The sequence below is a fragment of the Clinocottus analis genome, unplaced genomic scaffold, assembly GCF_023055335.1.
Source record: "Clinocottus analis isolate CAN_PGR_092001 unplaced genomic scaffold, fCliAna1.0.p SCAF_5, whole genome shotgun sequence".
Taxonomy (NCBI): domain Eukaryota; kingdom Metazoa; phylum Chordata; class Actinopteri; order Perciformes; family Cottidae; genus Clinocottus; species Clinocottus analis.
Genome location: NW_027176207.1, coordinates 10,655,528 through 10,669,155, shown reverse-complemented (window position 1 = coordinate 10,669,155; position 13,628 = coordinate 10,655,528). Strand labels below are relative to the sequence as shown.

The following is a 13,628-nucleotide window of genomic DNA, read 5'->3' as shown; positions in this document are numbered from 1 at the left end:
CTAGCAAGACTCTTCTAAATGGTACCAATTGCTTTGAAATCCAAACAGCACTCTGCTTAAATGTTTGGAAACAATATATTATTTATCTCTGTCGTGCTATTAGATGCTGGGTTGAGACTCTCGAACAGCTTCTTTTTCCCTCCGTCTTAGTTGGTGAATCGCAATGCCTGCTCGCTGCTCTTCTCGAGCCTTCCTCGATTGTGTAACATTCACTTCTTTTCAATACACTGTTAGTCTTCAAGCCTTACACGCGATCTAAAACATTCTAGTCCCAAAATAGATGTCAGGTCTGTATAGGAAAACAATTCCAACATCTCCATGTTGTTCAATCCATGACCTCTCTCTTTTGCGTTTATTTAATCTGCTTTTTTTTTTTTAAACTTTCTCTTTGAAATGGCACCACTTTTGAAACATCGGAAAAAAGTTGTTGTCATGGTAACACAACTTAAAATGGTGTAGACTCAGGCAGATAAGTTGGTCTCTAGTGATCAGTCAGTCAAAATCAAACCTGAAGTTGTTCAGGTTTGGTATTAATACAGAAAAAGAAAATTACTCGTATACAGTAAGTTTCTCACTTTGTTTCCCTGCAGCCCTTTCGCCTTCCCGAGGCCGTGAAAAAGGTTTTGTTGGAACGTCTCCCATGAAGGCGTCTCCCATGAAGGCGTCTCCCATGAAGGCGTCTCCCACGAAGGCGTCTCCAAAGGTCACCAGCACTTCTCCAGGTTCTTCATCAAAAGTGGTTCCTATTGAAAGCCTAAACCCCTACCAAAGCAAGTAAGTTGTGTCCATTTCTGCATGTGCCTGCTTTCACAAACACAATGTATGGTATCTGTAAAATTCTTTAAACATGTCGTCACTTCTGACGTGGCTCATTCCTTTTAAAATGTAAGCCTTTCCTCTTCTGCTTGTTCATCAACTGAGCTATTTCCTCTCATGCTGCGACTCTACTTGCTTGTTTGCGGCCTTTTTCTTGGTTGGACTTAAGGGCATGTTTGGAGATGTGTGTGTGTGTGTGTGTGTGTGTACACGTGCTTGTGCATGTATGCGTGAGCATTCAACTTTCTGTGTGCGTGTGCGTGCATGTGCATGTGCATGTGCATGTTAGTCCACCGATCTGCATAGAAATTAAATGACCGATTTCGCCTCAGAAACGGACACTTTAAGGCAGGTACTGCAGGGTCTTTAAGGTTTGCTGCTGACGTTTGGATTCTGTTATTTAGCCCTGTGGGGATTTGGCCAAACTCGTTTTCTTTTTTTCACCCCTTCATTCCCTCTCACAATTTCTTTACCTCCTCCAGGGTTCAATTTTACTGCTGTCCCCCTTCTCCTCTTATCATTTTGTTTGACTTAAGTCTCTGTCTCTGACCTTTTTTTAAAGTTGGCCAGAAAAACACAAGAGAACAGTATAGCAAGATGTGGTTCTTCAGATCGGGGTAAAGGCACCCTGTCAACTCTGCCTCCATGTATCGGTTCTGATAACAAAGCCCCGTTTGAAATTGCAAGCTGTAAAGATAACTGCGCCTCTAGGTGTTGTAATAAACTGATGACTGTTCTAACTTGGAAGTTGGGGAGTACCTACAGTGAGGAAAACAGATGACTTCAGCAGCTGTGCTTCTTCCGCATATGTTTGCGTGGAATGAAAAGTGCGGTTGTGTGCTACACAAAGTGTTTTGCACAGTGGATTATATAGGGATGCTGTGTATGTTCACATGGTCTTTTATGGCTGTTTGCATAGCTCTCTCATCCCATTCTGCTGGTGTTAAGTAATAGCATCTAGAGCAGACTATAATTGGCTTTTGGCTGCCATAAACCTTGGTATAGCAGTCTTATCCATACTGAGCAGGGAATGGGGTTCACTCTGGGCCAGCAGCTGCTCTCATGATAGGGGATTTAATTGCAGGCAAAGTTATGGTATGAATATCCTCCACTGCACAATTATCAACGCAGTCAAAAAGCTCACTGCTGCATAAACTGCCGAGCTTGGCTGGCTGTTGTTAAAAACAGAACAAGAAGCACATTTTAAATGCAACCAGGAGTTGGCAGATGTAAAACACAGAGTTCACTCTTTGAAAAGAAAGTTGCTGGATACCTTTTTTTTTCTCTCCTGGAACTTTAAAAAGACACTCAAACAATTTGCTCAGGAATTGTTCTTTTGCACAGTTGTTTCACGTTGGTGACTGATATGAGCTGAGTTGGCTGCTCATTAACACAAAACGAAGTGTCTCTGCAGCATTCTTTATTGTATGTGCTGACCTTTAGACTGCAACTGTCATAGTTAAGTTTTACATGTGTTGCTCAAAGAAAGCTTTTTTCATCATTTTTTTGTCATCAGCTTTTTGTCATCACGTGTTCTGTGTGCATTCACATCAAATTAATCTATTGATGGAAAATGAAAATGTAATTTGTTAACATGCCCACTAGGCCTGTTTCCTATTTCAGTCAATTAGTTGTAAAGACTATAATAGGCCTGTCTACACATTTCTTTCAAAACATGGTATTTTTACATGTATTGTATAATGTTAATTTTGGGGAAGTTGCTTTGGAGGGAGACCCAAAGGCACGGACTGTCAGAGTTTCGTACTTGGTGTCAGTGTTCTGAAACTTTCTCACTAGATTGAGCAACTTTTGAAGCTATTTTTGCTCAGTACTTTTTTTCAGAAAAGAGTTAGAAATGCTGTGTTGCCTTTTTCGGTTGGATAATTAAAAAATCTTACTGGTTTCTCCAAAGACATCCGCCTTTTTAAGGTACATTTTAATTAAGATACCCCCCGCCCCCTTTTAAATAATATGTGTGTGTGTGTTTTGTTGACTTTGTGAGCACTGATTCATTATTACAATTGTCTACTTTGTGTATATCTTTTAGGTGGACTATCAAAGCCAGAGTCACCAACAAATCCAGTATCCGCACCTGGAGTAACTCTAGAGGAGAGGGCAAGCTCTTCTCCTTTGAGATATTGGATGAAAGTGGTGTGAGTAGAGGACCGGATATGCCTGAATAACTCTTCATGTGCATGCATGTCAACATATGTCACACATGACTGTTTTTGGTTTTATCCGTGAAACAAAATTGTTGTTTGTGGAAATGTGCTTGTCAACAGGGAGAAATCAAGATCACAGCCTTCAACAACGAAGTGGACAAGTTTTTCTCTCTAGTGGAGCAAGGCAAGGTGAGCAAATCCCACTCACCCATATCCAGCCACACTTAAAGTGATAAGAGCTTCTTTCAAACTTCACTTGAAAATGATAACTTTGGTACATATTTAATTTACTGAAATGTTTGTACTCTCATTGTTTCAGAATGAGCTTTCAAACCAGACAATATCTAAAGGCTATAAAAAAAAATACATAATATATAAACATACTACGTTCAAAGTAACTTTCTCAGCCATCCATTTTGTATTCGCATAAAGCCTCAAATAAATTGATCGTAGGTAAAAAAAAAAAAAAAAAGTACATAATAAACCCTTCTGCAAAATCATCTCACACCTGCAGGACTCCTGGCTGATAAATGAGCCAGAGGCAAGAATGAGAAGATTTTGTATTGGGGAATTCATTAAGTGCTGTAATATTTGTATGTTATATATTTATATTTGAGTGGCTATATGAAACATGGAGTATGCTGTGGAGAACAGTGTGAGAAGACTTCAAAACTGATGTGGATATTGTTTTGGTGTCGTTTCAGTTTTTTGCTTAAAGTTTTGTCTTAATGTTTTTATTGTCAGAAATGGCTGCCAGTCTTGCGGGCTATCTTCACTATGATTGATGTGTTCATGAAGGTTATCAATGGCATAAGTAATTGATAGAGGTTATAATTGTTTAAGGGCCACTGAAATCACTCCTCTCCGTACTGAAATTGAGCGATCAATTACATTGGAAGATGTGCGGGGAAAAGACATCTGTGCTGGGTGCATTCTAAAGTTTGGCCAAAGATAATGAGGCTTTCCTAGTGGTGGTCATGTGAAGGTTTATAGCCAGTGTTGTGTCCTGGCAATGGAACTACTTAGATGTATCCATCAGGCAGGAGACAATGTCAGTTTCAAAGCAAAGTAGAAATAGCCTACTAAAAAGACTGTAAATTCTAAATATTGCCAATCTATACGGGCAACTCAGACTGCCAAAGCTTCATATTAGCTTTAAGCTGCAATTTACAATACACTTTTGCACTGAACAAGGACACTGGACTTTCACCCTTCTCTTACGTATAGTAACAGCATAAGGGGATCTCTTTGCACTATGTAGGGAGCAGATGAATAACTATTAAATAATTCTTATTTACATGGGAATGTAAATATTTAAATCATATCCTTCAGGTATTTTAACATGTATCACATAGAGAAATATCATAATTAAGTCAATCAATTGCACATTAATCTTGTTGCCAAGCTGATTGGTCTGTAACGTTTTCTATGGAGAAATCAGAGCATGTCTCTTGCCTCCACAAGGCTCTCAACATGGGGATGTCTGAGATGGTGGGTCGCAGTCAACAGTGCTAAAAGTGCAATCAATTGCAACCGGAGAACCGGAGGGTGGTTGCTACGCATCTGCATCCTTAAGAGAGCAGTGTAGAGCGGCAGTCTTGAGCTGGCGGTACACTCACACGCACTAAAAGGCATGGCCACACACAGAGGGGAGGGTGACTTAATTCTATGTTCAGGTGGACTTTGCTCTACTATATCTTTATACAGCAAATAGCTGTTTGTTGCCATGTTAATAATCTGAATTTTAAATTTGGCACTTTTTTTTTTCTTTTTTTTTTTTAATGAACCTTGGAGATAGCATTTATAATATGATCCTCTTCCATTCACACGGTCCTTTTTTATGACCTTGCATCTGCTTTGCTGTCCTTTTTAGAAAGAAATGTAATGTCCACCAGCTGTTTCAGAACTGACAATATTGCTGACCTGTGACCTGACTCGAGGCCTGCAATACAAACTTCATTCAAGATTTATAGTCGGTAGGATTCTTAATAGCCATGAATATTAAGGGACAATTCATTTGATAATTCCTTATTATTACCTATGGGGAAACAGTGCTCCCATCAAATTAAACCTAGTAGATATTAAACAGATAAAACACACAATTAATGGACAAAAAAAGTGACAAAAAGTAAATGCAAGATGGTGTACACAGATGGCAGACAGTTTATGCAAGACAAAAATAGTGGCGCTCAGTCTGACCACCTACAACATGCCCTTTGCATGTTCCTGTATGTTCCTGTATGTTAAAGCTCTTGCTCAACTCAGTCCGGCACACAGAGCTTAATAACTCAATTAACCCCGGCCATCATTTTGCTAGTCACACTGGCTCAGGTATCAGCCACTGGCAGTGACTCCCAACACAGCCCAAGATCCAATTTGTGCCCTCTGCCCTCCGAAGATAAATAAAGGAATGAATCCGTCTTCCCTTCGTGATCCGAGTATTGACAGAACAGTGAGTGGGTGTGACTGACTCTGAGCAGCCAGAATGCTTATCACATTAGTTTCATGCTCCTATCTCTGTGTGGGGTAAATCGCAGAGAGAGGAAGGAAAGGAAAAAGGGGAAGCTATAGAGAAAAACTCAGAGAGAGGGATATTGGAGAGTTGGAAGAGCAAGAAGTGTGTGCCTCGCATATTGAGTATAAATTGTGCTGTTTCGCAAACTCACTCTATTTTCTGGTGAATTAGAGAAGTGATGGGCCTGATATGACACCACATCTGAGTTGGACCTTGAGGGTTTTTTTTTTTTCTTATTAAAAGATTTGCTAGAACAGAAGGTTTGTTGTATTAATAATTTCCTTTGCAGGATCTGTAAAGCGTTCCCAATTCGATCGGTCATAGTAATTTGTAGGGAATAACCAGCCTAATTAGGTCAATTGTATAATGCCAGCTCACCTTGCTTGCCCAATTTCTGTAGGTGTACTTCATCACAAAGGCGACGCTGAAGGTGGCCAACAAACAGTACACCTCACTGAAGAACGACTATGAGATGACCCTCCATGCTCAGTCATCTATCGTCCCATGCGATGACAGTCAAGACATCCCAGCTGTGCATTGTGACTTTGTGCCCATCGCTGAGCTGGAGAACAGAGACAAGGACGCCATCATTGGTAAGAGAATAATTTCACCAATGAGACTTACACATTTCTACCGTTTATTGATGAAAGAACAATTTAAAGTCCCAGTAAAAGAGACATTAGAGCATCTTTTAGTTTCTGTACTGTGAGTATTCCCCAAGTGAAACAGAATATTTGAGTGGTGCACAGTTACAAGAGGGATTTAAATAAAATCCATTGCATTTTTTTGGACCGCTAAAAAGTGTAAAGGCTCAGAATGTAAAGCAACATGAAGCTACAAAGGACGGTGGCTTCACAATCGCTTGCCTTGTTGCGAAAAGTTGCCGGTTGATTGGATAAATGTCATTATATTATTGATGGAAACTGGTTGGTACACATTTATGAAAGCATATTTTGTTTTACAGGATGGAAAAATAGATTCTATTTGTATACAAAAATACATTTGTAAAAAACACTATTGACATACAGTAGATTGTTAAATAGGTGCACAATATGACCTTTGATGTAATCTAAAAGGTTTTAAAAGGATCATTTCATTACATCTCCACTTCAAGAGTTTTCACATGCTCATTTTCGCAACAAAGGCTCGAAAACATTGATAATAAACAGATTTTTCTGAAGATAGGTATGTGTCAAAACCAAATTAACAACTGCGTTGGTGTTGGAGGACCCGGAACTGTTATAAAAAATGAATTAGCACTGCTTTTGATGAGCTGTCATCAGAGCAGTGCAGTCCTAACACAGAATTAAAGAGGGAATGGTCTGAGCTGAAGTTAAATGCTAAAAGAGTTCTGTCTAAAGCAAAGCGGTCCATGACTAACTAATATGAAAGGCGGTCATGGAGATATTAGACGAGAGAAAATTATAGCCTACAGTAGGGGATTTGACACTGTTGCATGCTTCACTACTCAACAGCAACCTGCATAAAGACCTTGAGGAAGCTGTCGAAGTTGGAGACTTTCTAAAAATCTCCGTCTATTGTCACATTGATGATGATAAAAAATGTACTTTGCAATAAGCTTATATTGTATTTATGTATTTTAGTTCATTGTAATATCCTTTTTAAACGCCAAATTCATTCAGATGAGTGGTTTCCCTCTGTGGAGGGAGTCAGACTATCTGTACATGACTTGTACAATAAGACTAAACCATTTGTGTGATTTTGTTTTTTTCTCTTTGATCACTTGTTTGTGCAACTTAAGAACAAATGTTTTAGTACTTCTTCTTGTATGAGGCTCTTTGAGATTCCTGGTGTTCTCAGGCGAGTTGTCAATATTATAACTTTTTGGTTATCAGCTGGATCGTCCCTCCACCTGCTCTGCCAGCACAGGCAATTACAATTTATAGATGGTAAAAGTTAGAGTTAATAGACAGGCACGTGTCAGTCTGTTATGTACCAGGTGTCATGGAAGAATAAATTATGACCGGGTCACAGGGAAGGTTAATTCAGGCATATGGTAAAGAGGAGAGATAAAATGAGGATAATGCTCATTCCACTGTTTTTGTGAAGGTTAGTTGCAGTGCCTGCCCTCTGTGCCTGACAGGAATGTCTTATCTCGGTGACAGGTAAATTAGGATGGTCCACATAAAGATTGGGGTGAAAATGAGTGATTCAACGTGTGCTTTTGGCAGTCTGCTCAATATTTTTAATGACATGACGCACAAGTATGACATTGATGTTTCTATAGTTATAGCAATGAGGATGTAATTAAAAAAAAAAAAAAAAGGTTCTTGGTCTGTATGCAAGTTGGAAGATGAGCACATAACATTGCATGTTACAGCTTTTGACTCGTTTTAACTGTTTGGCCAAGTTTTTAGACTGGCATTTATCAATTAATTGTGATACTTATGATCAGGGCTGAGCATTATTTAAAAGTTGTCATTACTAGTGTCAATACATTTTGGTACAAATCCCAAATCACTATATTTTTCCCCATTACTTATGTTTGAGAAATACAAACATGGTTTTCTAAATTTGGCACAATTTTTAATCTAAACCAGGTGCTAGCCAGTAACTGAATAAATAATCGTTCATTCACATTTCTCGAGTTTCCCTAAAAAGTATAACCACACCCGCGAGCACAGATTGTGATCACCCATCCAGCAGATTGCTGGAAGGCAGCACAAGAAGTCTCTGTAAGAGTCTCTAATAAGTGTAACACATATTAGAGAATACATTAACGGTCACAAAGAAGTGCAAACAGCATGAGAGGAAGATTCATGCAAGTGTACATGCTGAGCATCAATATGCATATGTTATATTAGTGTAAACTATGAGCAATACAAGCCAGCCCAGCAACACGGAGATGCGCTGAGCGGTTTACCTGGAGGAGTGTGTTTGCATTGGTCGCAGAGGGGCAGCATTACATCTCCTGTGTGTCATCTGTTGTCTCTACATTCACTCTCTCTCCATTGCTGCTCTCCTTACTCCTTTGTTAAATAGGGGATTATGACATGGTAATGAGAACTGTCAGCCTGTTCCTCTGGTGATAATGGAGTTCAGAGGTGGGTGACATCGTCTCAATCATAATGGAATTAAGGAGGGCTGAAAGAGCGCAGACAGAGCAAGAGAAGAATGGGGAGGGAGGAGGGGGAGAAGCAGAGTTTAGAGAAAGCTGAGTAGAAGTAGCAGGCAGGAGGATGATGTTCAGAGAATGACAGACTGGTTTGCCAACTCTATATTATTATTCTGTGAGGCCATTTTCTATAATGCATGGGCGCGAGGTCTGACGCCATGAGATGGACGGAAAATGAACCAACACAAATGATCATTGTTGAGCCATTTAGCAGGGTCTTGTGGTATTTGTGACAACTAACAGTGCTATGTTGCAATGTTTTTTGAGTGTTTTCTTTAGTTTTGACTGTATTAAGGACACAATGCAATACATATTTGCTGCATGTTTCACACTATTCAATGATTGGCAGATGGAGGTGAAGAAACTGAGCAATCCAGCAAGAAAGGCAAGGAACAAGAGCTTGAAAACATGAATCTTATCAATGCAATATAAAAAAAAATGCTTCGTAAATGTTTCATTAATAAGACATTACATTCAACATGTTTGTCAAGTCCTAAACAGTGTGTTTTTAAAAAATAACGCTGTATGTTTAAACAACTTTGTTTGTTTACATGAAAACTCCAGAGGGCGAATTTAAGTTATTCATTGAGTGAAATGACAAATCCTGCCTGCTTTTCCTATGTTTTAAATTAATGAACATGGTTTGTAAATGTTTTTAGTCAGAAAAAGGAGACTCCTTTAAATCATGGCCTTTTGTCATGTGTAGAATATAGGTTAAATCATAGAAATATAAATGAACATGCAGGTTATCTAACCTATGTCATAGCATTGAGATGCAATAATCCTGTCTGCTCTTGATTTAATCTTTTATTTTCTTTTGTTTTCAGGAACCTTGCGACAAGCCCATTTGTAGTACATAAGCGCTTTATGAATTAATTTGACTTGTTCGTTTATTTTTTCATATTAGTCATGGTAGGCCAGGCTCTACACCTTCTTTGAGCTCAGCCCTGACTCCTCTTCAGTGCAGTAATCCTGAATGAAGTTTTGAGGCCCTGAGCATGACAGGAAACATGAATGAGGAATGAGTGTGTTTGTTGTGATTTGCAGTGTAGGCCTGGGTGTTAGCCAGCCTGTTGTGGCATTTATGTCAGTCTGCTGTGACTTGGCAATATCAGAAGAGTGTCAACTCTGCTGTGTTGGTCTTTACTACTTTGTGTCCAGGAGAAATTTTTACTCTCAACACCATCATGAGACATTTTAAAAGCCTCTCCTGACATAAAACAATGTCTTTTATCTTAATCTTAATTTATCATATTTGTCCACCTGTATTTATGGATATGTAAAATGTCTCTCTGTCTCTCTCTCTCTCTCTCTGTCTCTGTCTCTGTCTCTCTCTCTCTCTCTGTCTCTGTCTCTGTCTCTCTCTCTCTCTCTCTCTCTCTCTCTCTCTCTCTCTCTCTCTCTCTCTCTCTCTCTCTCTCTCTCTCTCTCTCTCTCTCTCTCTCTCTCTCTCTCTCTCTCTCTCTCTCTCTTTCTCTCTTTCTCTCTCTCTCTCTCTCTCTCTCTCTCTCTTTCTCTCTTTCTCTCTTTCTCTCTTTCTCTCTCTCTCTCTCTCTCTCTCTCTCTCTCTCTCTCTCTCTCTCAGATGTGATTGGAGTGTGTAAGAGTGTGGAGGATGTATCCCGTATCACCACTAAGACCAGCAGGGAAGTCTCAAAGAGGGCCCTGAACCTAATAGACACAACTGGCAAAGAGGTTACAGCCACACTGTGGGGAGAGGAGGTAATAACTATAATCTCTCTCTGTTTTTGCACTCTTTCTCTTTTTTTCTCTCTCTCTCTCTCCTCACTCTATATTCAGGGATCCTGTCATTAATCGTGTGTTTATGAAGGTGCCCATCCATCTATGTGCGTAACATATCTCTGTGTCTGCTCTTGCATACAGAGGTGTTTGATTGGGTTTTCTGGGCTGTTAAATTTGGACCGGTCAAATCCTTCTTGTGACCTTCAGGAGTGTTTTGGACCAGAGTCCCTGATTTGAGACGGAAGGCTAAATAACTCTCGAATGTGCATGAAATGGCACTATTATTCTCTAAGCTCATTCAATCTGCAAAAGCTAATCCCTCCTCTTTGCCAAAATCCAGAAATGACTTTCAAATTAACTTGTAGGTTGTCCAATTATAAAAGCAAACTATACCACATATTACTTTCTAGTCTCTGTGAACTGCAGAAACAGACTGAGTGTTTAAGACAATAACACAACTTTTCCCCCCCCATCTTTTGTTCTCCATCAAGTACTGTCTTTGACACGGTTTGTTATTTCTCCAGGCCGAGAAGTTTGACGGCTCTCGGCAGCCAGTGGTCGCCATCAAAGGAGCTCGCTTGTCTGATTTTGGAGGCAGATCTCTCTCTGCTTTATTCAGTTCAACAGTCATGGTCAACCCAGACTTACCGGAGGCGTTTCGTCTGCGGGCCTGGTGAGTCACACTGGTGTGCACACATACACCAACACTCACACACATTCATAAACGTATATAGTTCAGTCATGCTGGTATGTAGAGTGTGTGCACCGACATCACTAGCAAGACGCACTGTCTTACTATGTGTAAACAGAAGGACGAATGACTAAAAATAAAGATTGCATCCTCTTGTTGCTGTAATCCTTATTATTTGTATAATATATTAGAAGGAATACTTAACACAGGGCTTACTCATACACACACACACACACACACACACACACACACACACACACACACACACACACACACACCGATGAACAAGCCTAGGGTGCATCAGGTGTAAAGAAATGATGAACACGTGTGAAGAGACTGGTGGCATGTGCCTCCTGAGTCCCAGCACGACTCTAGACACGATGTAGAGAGGATGAAGTAACAGAAAAGCAGAACACAGATATTTCTGGATTCCAGTTTCTGAACTGCTGCTGTACGTGTAGAGAAAGATGTGACACGGTAAGCTGCATCAAACTGGATTCATATTAGCAGTTCCTGCGGAGGGATTTTAAATTATGACTCATTCACTCATTAAGGCTGTTCCCAAGTCTTTTTGTGTGTGTGTGTGTGTGTGTGTGTGTGTGTGTGTGTGTGTGTGTGTGTGTGTGTGTGTGTGTGTGTGTGTGTGTGTGTGTGTGTGTGTGCGCATAACATTTGATTGCATGTGATTGCTTGTGTGTTACATTGAAAGCTATTCTTAGGCACAAAAATGCGTCAAACAGAGCACCCACATCTTCAAAGTGTAAATATAGGTTTGTTTGTTTGTTTTTTAAACTTTTTATTGCACAAACAAAATAAAGACAACACATAGACATAACATCAACAGGACGACAAAACAGACAGATACAGGCCAACAAGAAATATATTTAGTGTATATAAGTATTCAGTCAATAATGTCTGGTTTATGAATATTTGGCAAACTACTCCATTATTAAAAGACATTTTCGTGAATGTTGCAGTAGTTATCACTGTTGTATATTTGTTGGATAGGGAGCGAGTAGAGGGATATTTAAATCCATTGCTCCAGCTTAAATCTTGATCTTATTAGTTTTTGGTCAAAACATCATTGCATCCTGACATTAAAAGTAGTAAAAAAAAAAAACAGTGCCTCTCCTTCCTTTCATTCCTCTTTCCATTCTTCTCTAATCCCTGACTTTTCCCCCTCATCTCCGTTTCTGTTTGGTCCTCTCTCCAGTCTACAGCGGTGAATGAATGACGATGAATGTGAAGAACAGACAGTCCTTCTTAACATGTAGGTCTGCACTTTAAAAGACAAAGCGTTTGAGTCTGACTCTAGTTCCTGTGGCGATGTGGTGCTTTGTGAGATTGCTTTGACCAGGCCCGCTTGCATAATTGAAGCAAACTGATGAATCTGGATGATTCGTTGATTAGATTGCTCCGCTCGGCTAGAATACAGAGCAGGAATCACACTGATGCATTAAGATGTTAACAACAGGAATATTACAAAGTCAGAAATTAATAGATAGTAGTAGGTACACAAAAAGAAAGACAGACAAGCATTATTTTTCTCTTTGCCTCAGCAAAGGAACGGTGTTTATAAACAAACAATTCTGGAAATGTAAAAGCTGATTGAAGCGTGAATGCACTTGTCCATGATAGACAGCCATGTATCTGATAAAATAGATAGCGGTGTATAAATGCTGTGGCTGTAAATCAGTTAAGGGATTAGGGAGTCATCCTGTCATGGCTGAAGGCGGTTTCTTTGTGATAATAGCAGATACAGTGCAGAGTCTCCTTCACTGGAAAAATCAAATACAGTGCAGTGTCTTACAGCAAAATTGTGACTGTAACACACCTTTTATACACATAAACAAATACACAAACACACTTTTTTTCCATACCCTCATCACAGACAACAAATATTGATGGTGTGTATGTTTACTTTAATCACCTTAGTATCCAGGGATCACTTTCTAAAGCATGGTCTGTGTTTTTCATTTGACTCAACAAATCAAATGTATTTTTTTTGTCCCCCTACACTCGTATGTGTGTCTGTGTACGGTGTCCAAAAGTGTTTGCGCATACATTTATTTGAAAATATGCTCTGTGTGTTTTAACTATAGGTATGACCAGGGGGGCAATGCAATCAAAGGCAAATCCCTGACAGAGACGAGGTCATCGGGCAGCGGAGCAAGGACGAATTGGAAAACACTGAGCGACGTCAAGAATGAAGAGTTGGGACAAGGAGAGAAGGTGCAGTGCAAACATACATACACGCATACATGAAGCCTCACTCAACCACATAGCAGGACATCCATCTAAAGAAGTGGCTCGACATAATTCTATTGGTAGTTTGGATTAATTTATCTTTAAAAAAAGAAATAATCCACCATTAAGCCAGAGCTAGAAGTGGGTGAAAAAAACACGTGCCAGTACTAGAGCAAAAGAGCCAAAGAGCAAAATGTAGAAGTTCTGGTACTGCACACCTGTGAGTACCACATGAAGCAGTTTTTGGTGATGTCTTGTTAATTCCCTGGCTATTTTTATATCAGATGCATTGTATTGTCATAGATAACTAGCTTAACA

The 13,628-nt window shown here is 39.7% G+C and overlaps 1 protein-coding gene across 2 annotated transcripts in view; it reads left to right on the top strand.

Moving 5' to 3' along the window:
- LOC137802577 (replication protein A 70 kDa DNA-binding subunit-like) overlaps window positions 1–13,628 on the top strand; it is a 37,884-nt gene that overhangs the window by 7,505 nt on the left and 16,751 nt on the right. For both annotated transcript variants that reach the window (XM_068600549.1, XM_068600548.1), the window contains exons 7-13: window positions 591–774; window positions 2,864–2,969; window positions 3,099–3,167; window positions 5,894–6,086; window positions 10,215–10,351; window positions 10,897–11,045; window positions 13,166–13,295. In XM_068600549.1, the coding sequence (XP_068456650.1) occupies window positions 591–774; window positions 2,864–2,969; window positions 3,099–3,167; window positions 5,894–6,086; window positions 10,215–10,351; window positions 10,897–11,045; window positions 13,166–13,295 (968 nt within the window). The remainder of the gene's footprint in view (window positions 1–590; window positions 775–2,863; window positions 2,970–3,098; window positions 3,168–5,893; window positions 6,087–10,214; window positions 10,352–10,896; window positions 11,046–13,165; window positions 13,296–13,628) is intronic.